Source organism: Engystomops pustulosus, chromosome 8 (assembly GCF_040894005.1).
Source record: "Engystomops pustulosus chromosome 8, aEngPut4.maternal, whole genome shotgun sequence".
In the NCBI taxonomy this organism is placed as follows: domain Eukaryota; kingdom Metazoa; phylum Chordata; class Amphibia; order Anura; family Leptodactylidae; genus Engystomops; species Engystomops pustulosus.
The window spans coordinates 77,603,325-77,616,458 of NC_092418.1; the positions used below are offsets into that span (position 1 = coordinate 77,603,325).

General features: G+C 42.2%; 1 protein-coding gene across 8 annotated transcripts in view; it reads right to left on the bottom strand.

Annotated features, from left to right (window-relative positions):
* Positions 1–12,425, bottom strand: part of IKZF2 (IKAROS family zinc finger 2) — a 57,910-nt gene extending 45,485 nt beyond the window's left edge. For 2 of the 8 annotated variants that reach the window (XM_072121356.1, XM_072121354.1), the window contains exons 1-3: positions 5,622–5,766; positions 5,490–5,538; positions 1,058–1,162 (exon numbers count right to left, since the gene is read on the bottom strand). In XM_072121356.1, coding sequence (XP_071977457.1) covers positions 1,058–1,162; positions 5,490–5,538; positions 5,622–5,747 — 280 coding nt within the window. In that variant the 5' untranslated portion in view covers positions 5,748–5,766. Of the gene's footprint in view, positions 1–1,057; positions 1,163–5,489; positions 5,539–5,621; positions 5,767–5,991; positions 6,081–6,427; positions 6,585–8,273; positions 8,788–12,086 lie in introns of those variants that run through there. The other 6 variants (XM_072121357.1, XM_072121359.1, XM_072121360.1 and 3 more) reach the window with 6 other exon arrangements.
* Positions 12,426–13,134: the final 709 nt, after the last annotated feature.

Below are 13,134 nucleotides of genomic sequence, written 5' to 3' on the forward strand. Positions count from 1 at the left end.
TACAGATACATATGTGTCAGGGGATACAATAACTTCACTGTAGTTTCATAGAACAATTCTATGTTTACAACCAGGTTTAAACAAAAGTTCTGAACAATTTAAGGGGTGGTCACAAGTTAAAAATGTATGGTTTTCAAAATAATAATACCTCCATTACTCTAGTGCATCCATCATATTTCTATTGGTCCTGCAGTTATACTGCGCTATACATATACTGGTGACTGCTGCATGCAATCACTGGCCTCAATAGTTTTGCCTTTATTGTAAGACCAGAAAGGCCAGTGGTTGGCTGTTCTGGTCACATGCACAAGGGGCATGCTAACTGTGTAGGACAAAGCCTTGCAGGACCATCAAACCATTGGGGAATTCAAAAATATGTAGAATTCATGACATTCCCTTCACAAGCCGCTCAATGAAGTTTTTGATCTTGACGAAAAGTGATGTATAAATTGATTCCAAACTCTAACAACAAAAAACAGAGCAATTTTTTTCTCTTTAAATACGCAGCTCTGGGCCACTTTTAGATTTTTAGGGTGCCTAAGAAGAACAGCACAGAAAAGTGATATGTTCATTCTTAGAAGGTTTGTAAAAGTCCATTCAGATTGCTGCAGAAATAACCTTCATCAGTTGACAGTGTAAGAAAGGACTTTTAGTGATTATGAACATACACTAACACAAGTCAGCATTATGCGAACAATACAGAGAATTTTTGTCATGTGAAAGATTGTATAACAAAAACTTGTAGGACGTTAATAGACCTATTAAAGAATATCCCAAAATAGAAAACCTATGTTAATGCAGAAGTCTGGAATAAGGATTAAATTAGAAAATTGCTGCAACCAAGATTAAATGGAATTTATTTCATGAACTGTTAAATTTTAGTTTAAGCGATAACTTTATAACATTAATTAAAAGTTTGTTTTCTAATGAAGTCTATATTCAGAAAACAAGAGTGATTATTAGATGTGTCTAATGTTCTGTCATCCAACAAAGTAGCAGAGGAATTCTGACATTTCTTAAAGAGTTTTTGCTGTTACAGCAGATATAATTGACTTACTGCTTGCCAAGTGGTTGGGGGAGGAATGTTGTCCATTGGGTGTGCAGGAGGTCAGATCTATAGCCATATTGGAGTGGTCCCTCTCGGGCACAAGCTCATTATCACCTGGTTGAGGAAAAAGAAGAAAAATAGAAAGACCTGTTAGAAATCTGCCTGTGGGGCAAGAGCCTGACAAACGTCAGGAATGTAACAGCCAAGAGACTAGAATGACTGCTGCCTGCGCTCTCTGAACTCCGGGGTTAATGGGATATTCCATAAAACTTTTTAGATGCGATATTGCGAGTGGCTACGATTATACGCAACAAATTATCATAGTGCGATAAAGACATTTTAGACAAAAGGGTGAAACAACAAATTCATCTCTGATACATCTATGCAGCTATTGGGCAGCCGGCACACGGAGACCACATGGGGATGAGCAAAGTGTTTAACAGCATTAATGTGATCAAGCTGTGAATTGACGTCCGATTTAAGTGGTGTACGCAGTGATACACCAGAATGCAGATTGCAATAAGTCAGTAATTGGTACAGACATTACAAGGCACTATACACAGCTGCTGGTCACTTCATCACAGCCAACCCCCGTCCCCCCAATGAAACACACATCAAGGAAGGTGTCCCTTATACATAGGGTTGTTACTTTCCTTTATTATGTGGCAACATGGTGCACATTTTTACATTAGTTTTGATAAATTCACCTTTCGATTCTCTGTTACATAGCATCAAACTTGTTCAAAGTAATAGTAGATGCCATTTCTATATTTCCCTTAATTATACGGTTTTAAAACATGATATATTTTACCTTTTTACACCAATTTTTGTATTTAGGTTTGATCCTCTAACTCCTAGGCGGACACTATATTTATAATGTTAGGCTACTAATGGTAAATTTAATTTGTAGGTTTTCCGCTATTTTTTGTGTTCTACATCAGGGATTTCGTTATTCTGTTATCATCTACCATTACATTTCACAAGTGTTTTGCAATAAACCCCCAAAACCCTTCCTCATGAAATCCCTTCACTTCCTTGGTTGAACTTGATGGACAAGTGTCTTTTTTCAACCGTATAAACTAGGATACTAGGATAAACCAGAATCTGAATCTCAAGATCTGCTAAGTGCAGAAACCAGTGTCCATCCAAAAAAACAACTAACTCCTGGGGAATCACATCTGCAACAGGATCCTTTTCTATACAGAATGTTTTCTTCCAGAGTCCTAACATGTTCTTTCCTGTGGATGCAATTCCCAGCTAGAAGGGCATTCCATTGCTTAGGGATTTTATGACTTACAAGTAAAGAATTATTACCAGTATGAACCTTTAAAAGAAAATATATAAAAAAAACTAAAAAAAAAAAAAAAATATTCAAGTAACAACAGTGTCTCATTAATGTTGATGCTGATTCACTCATAATCTATTTAAGCAATGTAAAAAACACCTCAAAATTATCTGAACAAAATACTTAAAACCTAAGCCGATTCCGTAATGGGACTATTTGTTTGGACCCGACGTTTTTAGACGGAAAAAAAACAAATCAAAAAATGTAGACGTCAGTAACAAATTTATTGGTGCAGTGGTTAGTTCACAAGATTTCCAAAAAGAAATTATAGCAAAAAATATATATAACTAGAGATCTAGAGAGCAATGAGCAGACTAGTACAAGGTAGGGAATACCAAAAACATAATCTGGAAGGATCACAGAGGTCACTATATATAGACATATACAAGGTCTACAGACAAGGCTTTATCAACAAACCGTACTGTACCTATAGCTCCCAATATCATAGAGTATATCAGCAAGTTAAAGCAACTCTAAGGTTCGGCAATTGATGATTTTATCAGATATGTGGTTTAGTTCTGCAGTACTTCAGTGAAAACATAGAGAGAAAAGTCTACTGGGTGGCTCCTATTTGGCTTCAGTTGGCATCTTCACAAAGGGGGAGAAAACTGTCAAGCTGACCCAGGAAGGGAGAAGACAGGGGATCCATCCAGAATACACTTCTGCTTGTGATTACAGGCAGTTCCCGGGTTACATACAAGATAGGGTCCGTAGGTTTGTACTTAAGTTGAATTTGTTTGTAAGTTGAAACTGTAAATTTTTTTGCACCAGTGACAATTGGAGTTTCAAAATTTTTTGCTGTAATTGGACCAAGGATTATTAATAAAGCTTCATTACAAACACGTTACAGCTGATTATTGCAGCCTGGGACTATACTAAAGCATCCAGAGAGCTTCCCCAGAGGTCACAGTGGGCAGAGGGGTCCGTCTTTAACTATGAGTCGTCTGTAAGTCGGGTGTCCTTAAGTAGGGGACCGCCTGTATTAATTTATTTTAAGACTAAAACTAAAATTCTTTGTAATATATCATGCAGATGGTGGTGTGAGTAGCAATCGACGATAGGAGTCCCGTTACATCCAGTATAAGAACGGACACAATGTTGGCCTCTGTTACTATTAGATGGTTCTTGTGACTGTTTGACGTATGCTCCAGAAGCGTCCCCGATACATATGGTAAAAATGAGACAGAAGATGGGTTACTAAAACACCTTAAACACAAGCTTAACTTGTCTTGCTCAGCGGTACAGTTCTACGTTGTTAGTATAGAAGGTGTAGAATCCTTGAAGGGATGACAAGTAGTCTCATAGCAAGAGGGCCTCATACAGCTGTCTAGGTTGTAACTAGGTTGTAACCAGTGGGCACAAGTTACTAAGATGATTCCTTTTGGAAATTATGTGGCCATGTAGGTGGCTACTGCCGTCTACGGAACATATAGTACGGTAAAGGAATTAGGACGTTCACGTCTGTAAGGAAAGTGTGGATGTTACCAGTCATCTTGAACAGCATCATCACTTTATGATAAAGAGAGACTAAGCTCCACTTTCCATTACATAACTCATACATTTTATACATCACATATGCAATTTGTCCTATTTAAAAAGCTACAAAAAGCACAACAGCCACCAGCAGCTGGAGATTTAAGAGACAGTTTACCAGTAATGTGAACTGAGCCTGACTGCTTGCCCTTAATAATAATAATTTCTTTATTTATATAGCACACACTGAGCTTGCCAAAAAAATCAGTCCCTGTCCCCATGGGGTTCAAAATCTAATCAACCTACCAGTATGTTTTGGAGTGTGGGAGGAAACCGGAGGACCAGCAAACACGGAGAGAACATACAAACTCTTTGCAGATGTTGACCTGGATGGAACTTGAACCCAGGACCCCAGTGCTGCAAGGCTGTAATGCTAACCACTGAGCCACCGTGCTGCCCATTTATTACTTGAAAGCTTATAGTTATTTTGATGACCCTTATGATTTATAAGATCCTAATAGATACAACAGATGTCCAACCCAAAAGTTTGTCTATAACCCAATACATTATAAACTTTACCCAATACTAAACACCCAAAGTTCTGGAACATATATACCACTGGACATCTTTCTGGAGACCATGTAAAAAGTAAAATTTAACGTGATTGAGTTAGACCCTTCCTTGGGACTGCGTATCACCAGTAGTTTTGATCAACACATCCCCTAAAAGAACAAATACATTATAACATATATACATTTTATGAAAATCCTGTTTAAAAAAAATAGACTATAGATAAAACATAAGGCCCTAGGCACAATATTTAATTCCAGGCAACTACTACTAGTAGTAACTTCATGTTATGACAACTAGTCGTCGACAGATCATCTGGAAATTTCAGTGAAGTCAAATCTTCTAAAACAATGGAGGTGAAACAAACATAAGTCTGAGGGCACATTGCCAGGTAATGTCCCTGTGCCAAGTACTAGGTAATCAATGTCACCATGTAACATACACTACATACATGATGGGAAGCAAACATTACATTGTTTTGTTCTCCTGCGCCAAAGATTCCCATCTGTAAACAACGGCTTAATAATAAAACAGCAATGATGATAAAATACCACCTGTAAATGTCAGGGTTTTACTTGTCCTACTAAATAAGATGTCATTATTGCAATCTTATTTAATTTTTACAGCCTGCAGCTCTTATATTCTTCCCTTTCATAGAGAAATAAAGCAGCGCTATGCACTAGTGATAAATAGTCAGTGTCTTACAGAAAAACTTTACAAGAAAATAAAGTTCTGGGAAACTTAGGAAATGATAGAGCTGCTGTAGGATTCGGGTAGCAGAACCTTAGACCATATCTATCCCATTAAAGGTATCACACATCAAGATAACAAGCTAGTAACAGGTGTATATAGAATAGATACCTTTGTATAGGACTTGTACGAAGACCGCTTTTAACCCTAAAACTTCTACCACACATTGGCGTTTCTGTGCCTAAAGACTTCACAAGATACTATACGATAAAAGATGACACCGTGGTCTGTCCCATAGCAAACAGATGTGTAGTATGAACAGTAGAGCAGACTAGGGTCACATATAATAAAAAGATCACTTACTAGTTACGTATCCATCGGGTCTCTCTGTTTCCATAGTCAAAGAGCAGTGCTGAAACATGAAAAAAATAGAACATCTTAACAAAATTCGTTTTCTACAAATAATAAACTTTATATACACAACAAACTCATTACATGTGACTTTCGGACTGTATATGGACCAGGGCCACCAGCAGAGATCCAGTACTTCATGTTCTTGTGATGTGTGACTCCTAAGTAGTCTACCTGCTTTAAGGTTTTTGGAAACTGCCCCTCAGTCATAGAAGCCCTGCTGGTGTCCTCCATGTACTGCAGCACTATTATTATTATTTGTATCATACATAGGAGAACATTTTCCGATATGAAGTATATAAAAGCTCAGAAAAAGAGCAGAAAAAAACTCAGGTTTCCAGTCCAATGGAAGTAACTGATTTTTAACTTTGTAAATATTGTAAAAAGTAGCACAATCACAATCTAAAGAGAAACAATAATGTGAGAGCCCCTGTAAGACACTGTATAAATGTACCCATGTACTCCGTCAGCCGGGTGCTGTCACACGCTAGTATCTTCCTGTGTTAAGTGACTTAACCCCTTTGAAGCCAGCAAAAAGTTAGCACTCCATGCGGCTCGCCATAGGTTACGACGTTATCAAAGGACGAATGACATCATGTCATTACGAGTCGGTTTAACGTTTAATATACATTGATTTCAAGGAAAACTCCAAGCGTCCGTTTGCCTTAATGAATAAAATAAAGTTCTTCATTTCAGTACGCTGCTCTTGCCAAGTCCTTGTCAGTTTACTGGAATCGCTGTCAGGTCCTCGGCATAGACTCCAATATCAAAACAAGCCAATAAATAGTCAAAGATATAAAACTAAAGCCTATTAAAAGCCGTCTAATGTAGATTTGTGAGGTCTACGTTTCTTGTAGGACGCATACCTTCTAGCAATGAATTGATCTTACCTCCTCGCATAAAAGCACATGTTATATTGTATCTCAAGTACATGGAATATCAGCCGGTCTCCTCCACAGTCTATGCTATAGACATGGCACAGTGGAGGATTAAATAATATATGGGCTACGGTACAAAGCAGTGTACAATCTATAGAAGAGAATGGCTATGTGGTCAGTCTGTGATTACTTCCTGGGCTGGTTCTGATCTCTGGAACATTACATTAAACATGATGTCTGTGGGACGGCACTTGCCATCTTAACTTTTAAAAACAAGATTAATGAGAGGTCAGTATGAGATGTCTCGATAAAAGAAGAAATAAAAATCTGTAGTCTTTCAGAAAGTATTTCTTCTCAACAAATAAGATGAGGAACTGTCTACTACAACCTAAAAGTCATAATGGAAGTCCACTACCAAAGCATAAATTACCCACCGAAGTGAGAACTTTAATCATTACAGACCTATAGATGTCCTCGAGAGCTGTCAATCTACTTCTACAACCAAATCAAAGGCAGAACTGGCGAGTAACGTCACAAAAGTGACAAACAGTAAAATAATATTGATAACAAAACAATAAACAAAATACAATTTTTAAAACAGTACATCAAAATAAATAAGTCAAGCAAACAAGCTAGCTGGCAGTAAGACCTCATATCACAGGGAATGAAGAGGAATTTTCTTGTCACCTCTTCCCCGTTTGCTCTTAGCTTCCAAATCGTTCCAGCACTGCCAGTTAAATTATTCACAACCAGCCATTTCAGTATTGATCCACCAAGTATATTTAGCTCCTGCTCCTGGAATTTCTGCATTACTTACTGGAAAGTGGGCAGCTTCAAGTCTTGTCTCCAAATCACTTCCCAAAAAAGTAAAAAAAAAAAAAAAGGTCTATAACTCTAACTGCTGCATGTATTATTACAGGAACACTCCCCCCGATTTCTGGTCTCTTTTCCCTTGTCAGACAGATCAAATTGCTGTCACAAGAAGCAGATAACACGGTTGTTTCAACATGCTACAAACCCACCAGGACAAAGGAGACAAATGTCTGGAGTAAGTCTCACTTCACGAAATTCAACAAGTTGGAGCTTTTAGTAGATCAGGACCCACCTGTCACACAGAAGCCCAGGCAGTGATAAAAATCAGGAACTGACTCTGAATTGGGGCAACGGAGATAAGGAGAGGGGCATGGCACTGTCACCAAGCTCTCCGACTGTCCCAAAGTAGAGACGACAAACACATAACAGGTTTCCAAGGAAGAATAGGAATAACTGGATAGTTTAGATTGTAAAATGCCATAAGCGCTATAATAGAGGTGTAATCGTTACTTGATAGCACAAACATATACAGAGGTGTTTTATGGAGAGGTGAAACAGTTAAACCTGTAAAACCGAGAAGGATGGATGCAACAAAACTTCTCATGAGATATTTCATGGATCTCATTCACAGCCCATTCTTATTGTGCTGCGTTTATCCCGCAATGACTGACACATCAGAAGTGCCAGCACAACATGTAGACAACATGTGTCACTTCGGAAATAGTGGTGTCTGTTTCAATGTATTAAACAATATATACAGATGTAGCAAAGTCAAACTTATTAGATGCAGATTTGTCATTCAGCAAAGGAGGTTGTGACATGATGGGTTAGGATTGTAGCAAACCTGTACACAAACTCCTCTACACTTCAGTCAGTGACACAGGTGCCACTTCTAGTTTTGTTATCAAAATGTAAAAACAAAATTAGCACTGCTACATCTATATCTCAGCACCCTATTTGATTGATCTATACATATAATAGAATAACCCAATGCACAAAGAATGTATGTGTCGGAGATAAGAGGAGACAGTAAAGATGTCACTACCTCATGTGAGGGGCTGGCCCATTGATTTCAGGTGAAGAGTACAGGGCAGTCCTGGGTGACGGGTGTGCGGAGGAGATCCTGAGATGATTGTGGTAGTGATGATGAGTCCGGGGATGTATAGAGGACAGCTCAGGGAGGATAAGTGTGGTGAGGTGCAGAGCTCTAGGGGTAGACTAGTGAAGAAAGTTAGGAATGTCACGTACTTTCAGGAAAGCAAGAAGGAGAAGGAGGTCATCGCACCAGCAATGAGATTAACAAGAAACAAAACTGGATCCACCGGTTATTTCTGAAGCAGCTGAGAAAGAAACTAGGAGAAGAAAAGGGGAGGAAAGGGGAGGAGGTAGAGGGGTGAGAAGAGAAGAGTAGGGAGGAAACAGGGACAGGAGAACAGCTCCAGAGACAGGACAAGGTGGGTGGGATGAGGCACCAGGATCAATGCCCTCACATCAATAGGAGATCCTTAGAAGGTCCTCAGCTGGTGCCATCTGCTGTCTGACAACTACAATCATAACACCACCAGTTGACATCTATGGCCTGTAATTACATCTATCATGTAATGGTCCGCCAGGTGACACCTATGGCCTGCCATGTAATGGTCTGCAAGGTGACACCTATGGCCTGTCCAGAAATGTTCAGCCAGGTAACACCTATTGTATGGCCTGTAGAGAATAGTCCTCCAGGTGACACCTATGGCCCATCAGGGAATTGCTGTGCTGCATATATTCTATAGAAGTATACATTTCTGTGTTCCCTATTTCATTTGACACCCACTGCCCGACAGGAAAGGGTCCGCCAAGCAACACCTACGGTCTGTCAGGAAAGGGTCTGCCAGGATACTACATTGCTTCCGTGCAAGGGTACTTACACAATATATACATTTCCTATAGTGAATTTTCCTTTAAATCTACAACATGCAGATTTACAGCAGAATATTCCCTCTACACATTGAAAAGTGAACATCTGCAGAATAAACAGACCTGCTGTGAATATCTGGTCAATGTTTATAAATCTTATCCACTTTGCTTAAAAAGAAGAATCAATTTTTAGGTGTTCTTCCACGGTGATTCTGCTACAGAAACTGTGAAGACATAGGTCATTACACTTCTTTTCTTAGCCTTCACTTTCAATGGAAAATGAGAGGCAGATTAGGGGAATAAGGGGAATTTTTGGAGTAAATAAATGCTGCCTCAATTCCACCCTACGTGAACCCCTAATGCTTAGGCTGCAAAACTTTCCCTAGGCGGAATGTACACTATCAGTGAATACACCCAAACAGTCTGGGAAAGTTGAGTAGATAAATCTAAAACAAGGAAATTTCTAGACTTTATAGCTTCTTTCATGTGTCACCAGGGACCTTGACAACAACATTACCTATAAAATAGTCAAATTATTTTCCAGCATGACACATTGGCAGTGACTGTAACTATCTGGATCCACAGTTTACCAGAACACATTGTTATGGTTATAATCCACAATGGTTCCCATAGATCCCACATTCTTCCTTAATGCATCCTTCTACAACAAGAGTTGTCCAATTGTTACACATCAGGGTCACCAGGGCCATCACAACATCCTGAGTCACATCTTTCACCTCCAGCGTTACAGCTTCCAATTATAAAGATTGTGTCACCTTTCCCATTGTCACATCCACACAATCCAGGGAATCAATTTTAATTGCACAATTCCTTAAATGCCATCAAATCACAAAGCAGGTGCACAAAGAATCTGCAGGATATGAATAAGGTCACACTAGATCACATTTATTAGTACAGTGTGAATTCAGGGAATTGTGCAGCATTGGCATAACGTATGACCAGTATAGAGTGGCTGGAGTTGCGGTGCTCCTTTAGCCTAGGATTACACCCCCAATATGTGACATGAAATTCCATAGAAAAGTATCAACCTGCTGACAGTATTATATAGCAGATTATACAGAGACCTCAATTACAATTATTTCCAGTTCTTCACCCATAGAACTTAGAGGCCATGGCACACACTATAAGGCTGCACTAGGTTTACATCACTCTGCCTCCTGGAGTTATACAAAGCAATAAACAAAAAAGTAACAATACACTGAATGTTTACAAAAGACTATAAGAGCAATTACAAAACCACCCAACACTTCAAGCAGTGACCACCCCCATTGTTAGGTCTCCATGTTGTACTGAAACACTTTAACACTTACAAGCCTAAAATGATACATTTTACACAGCAGTGTCAGAAATGGCAGACAGTGTGGGGAGTGGGTGACAAGTAGGCAGAGTACCAGGCAGACAGGATAGGCAGAGGAGGAAGGGGAGACAGGCAGAAGTGGTAAGCAAGGCTGACAAGCAGGCAGGAATACCAGACACAGGTGACAGGCAGACAGGGCAGGGTGGGGTGACAAGCAGGCAGAAGTAACAGAATACAGCCAGACAGGGGTGATGCAGGAGAGACTGGCAGGCAAAGGTGACAGGTAGCCAGGAGTAAATGGCAGTCAGGGACTGTGACAGACTGAAAAGTAGGTCTACAATAAGCAAGAAAAGAAGGCCAGGCAGGCATCAGAGTGACAGGCAGACATTAGATCAGGTGGGTGACATGCAGGTAGACAGAGTGATGGGCAGACATTAGATCAGGTGGGTGACATGCAGGTAGGCAGAGTGATGGGCAGACATAAGATCAGGTGGGTGACATGCAGGTAGGCAGAGTGATGGGCAGACATAAGATCAGGTGGGTGACATGCAGGTAGGCATCAGAGTGACAGGCAGACATACGAACAGGTGGGTGACAGGCAGGTAGGCATCATAGTGACAGGCAGACATAAGAACAGGTGAGTGACAGGCAGGTAGGCATCAGAGTGACAGGCAGACATAAGAACAGGTGGGTGACAGGCAGGTAGGCATCAGAGTGACAGGCAGACATAAGAACAGGTGGGTGAGAGGCAGGTAGGCATCAGAGTGACAGGAAGACATAAGATAAGGTGGGTGACAGACAGGTAGGCATCAGAGTGACAGGCAGACATAAGAACAGGTGAGTGACAGGCAGGTAGGCATCAGAGTGACAGGCAGACATAAGAACAGGTGGGTGAGAGGCAGGTAGGCATCAGAGTGACAGGAAGACATAAGATAAGGTGGGTGACAGACAGGTAGGCATCAGAGTGACAGGCAGACATAAGTACAGGTAGGTGACAGGCAGACACGGGACCATGCAGGTGAGAGGCAGGAAGACAACAGGGTGACAGGTAGACACAGGATCAGGTGTTGATAAGCAGCTACATAGTAGGGTGACAGGCAGAAAAATCACCAGGTGGGTGACATGCAGGTAGTCAGCAGGCAGGCACAGGAGCAGGTGGGTGACAGGCAGGCACAGGAGCAGGTGGGTGACAGGCAGGCACAGGAGCAGGTGGGTGACAGGCAGGCACAGGAGCAGGTGGGTGACAGGCAGGCACAGGAGCAGGTGGGTGACAGGCAGGCACAGGAGCAGGTGGGTGACAGGCAGGCACAGGAGCAGGTGGGTGACAGGCAGGCACAGGAGCAGGTGGGTGACAGGCAGGCACAGGAGCAGGTGGGTGACAGGCAGGCACAGGACCAGGTGGGTGACAGGCAGGCACAGGAGCAGGTGGGTGACAGGCAGGCACAGGAGCAGGTGGGTGACAGGCAGGCACAGGACCAGGTGGGTGAGAGGCGGGGGCTAGGTAGGTGACATGACAGGCAGGTGACAGCTCCCTCCCCTCTTCCTGCTATCAACAAGTCGGCAGCAGTGACAAGGTGGCAGACAATAACAAGTTTGTGCCCCCTCCTCCTCCTGCAGCACAGGGCACACGGCTGCCATTACCTTAGCAGGGCACGCGGGGCCACACTTCCATCCCCGGCGGGCAGGTAGGTGGCTGCCTCCCTGTGCTCTGCAGCTGCTCTGGACACTAGTGCACTTGTGCTGTGGCTGGGGGTAATCCAGCTCCTACTTCCTCCATGATGAGCACAGAGCCAGGCAGGGGTTAGCCCGGGACAGCTGGTCAAACCCAGAGAAACGGATCAAGCAGCAGCAGCAGCAGCCTCCCCAGACACACGGCCAATAAATCCAGGCTGGCAGCTCCAGGCGCTCGGCAATCGATTACAGGACAGTGCACTTGATCCGCGGCTCTGGATGTCTCCAGTGATCTCAGCCGCCGCCAGGGGTGGATCCAGGACACAGTATCCCCGGGATGTGCGCGCTGCCCGGGCTGTGTGGGTGCTGCCGCCCGGCTATTCCCACTCATACAAAGTACATGACACCCGCTGTGACGGGGCTTAACCCTTTACTGCCTCCCAGACTGATAACACTGAGAACCTCTCCCTGGAACAATATTCTGTTCTATTTCTAACAGAAATCGGATAGAGGAAAAGCTGGGTGACACTCTGGTTCCCACTCAGTACTCCAGTAAAGCTGGGTGACAAACTCCAGGCTGCAATGCTAGGGTCTGTGCCATAAGATTAAGTTCACACGTGACAAATTTCTTAGAATCCATTAAAAATAAACCTGAGGTGGTTTCTGGGGTGTGTGTGTGAACAGTCCATAGAAATGAGCATACATATATGACATAGTCATGGGGATTCACCGCAATGGCTACAAAACCACGAAATCTGCAGCATAATCTGACCCCTACTAACGGGTTTTAGCTGGAAACATTCCGAAAATGCGACAGGGTGTCCTTGCAGGTGTTCCCATCCACAGCGCAAAGACCTAAAGAAGGGAGAGAGCCTTTGAAACCTGATTTCTGGCATTATGTGGGGTCACAGACCAAGCACTGAACTCCCTAGACTGACATACATTAGATTGTGCTTCTAGAATGTCGCTCCAACTAGACACAACTGTAACCACTTGTCATGTGACAGCAGAACCAGCT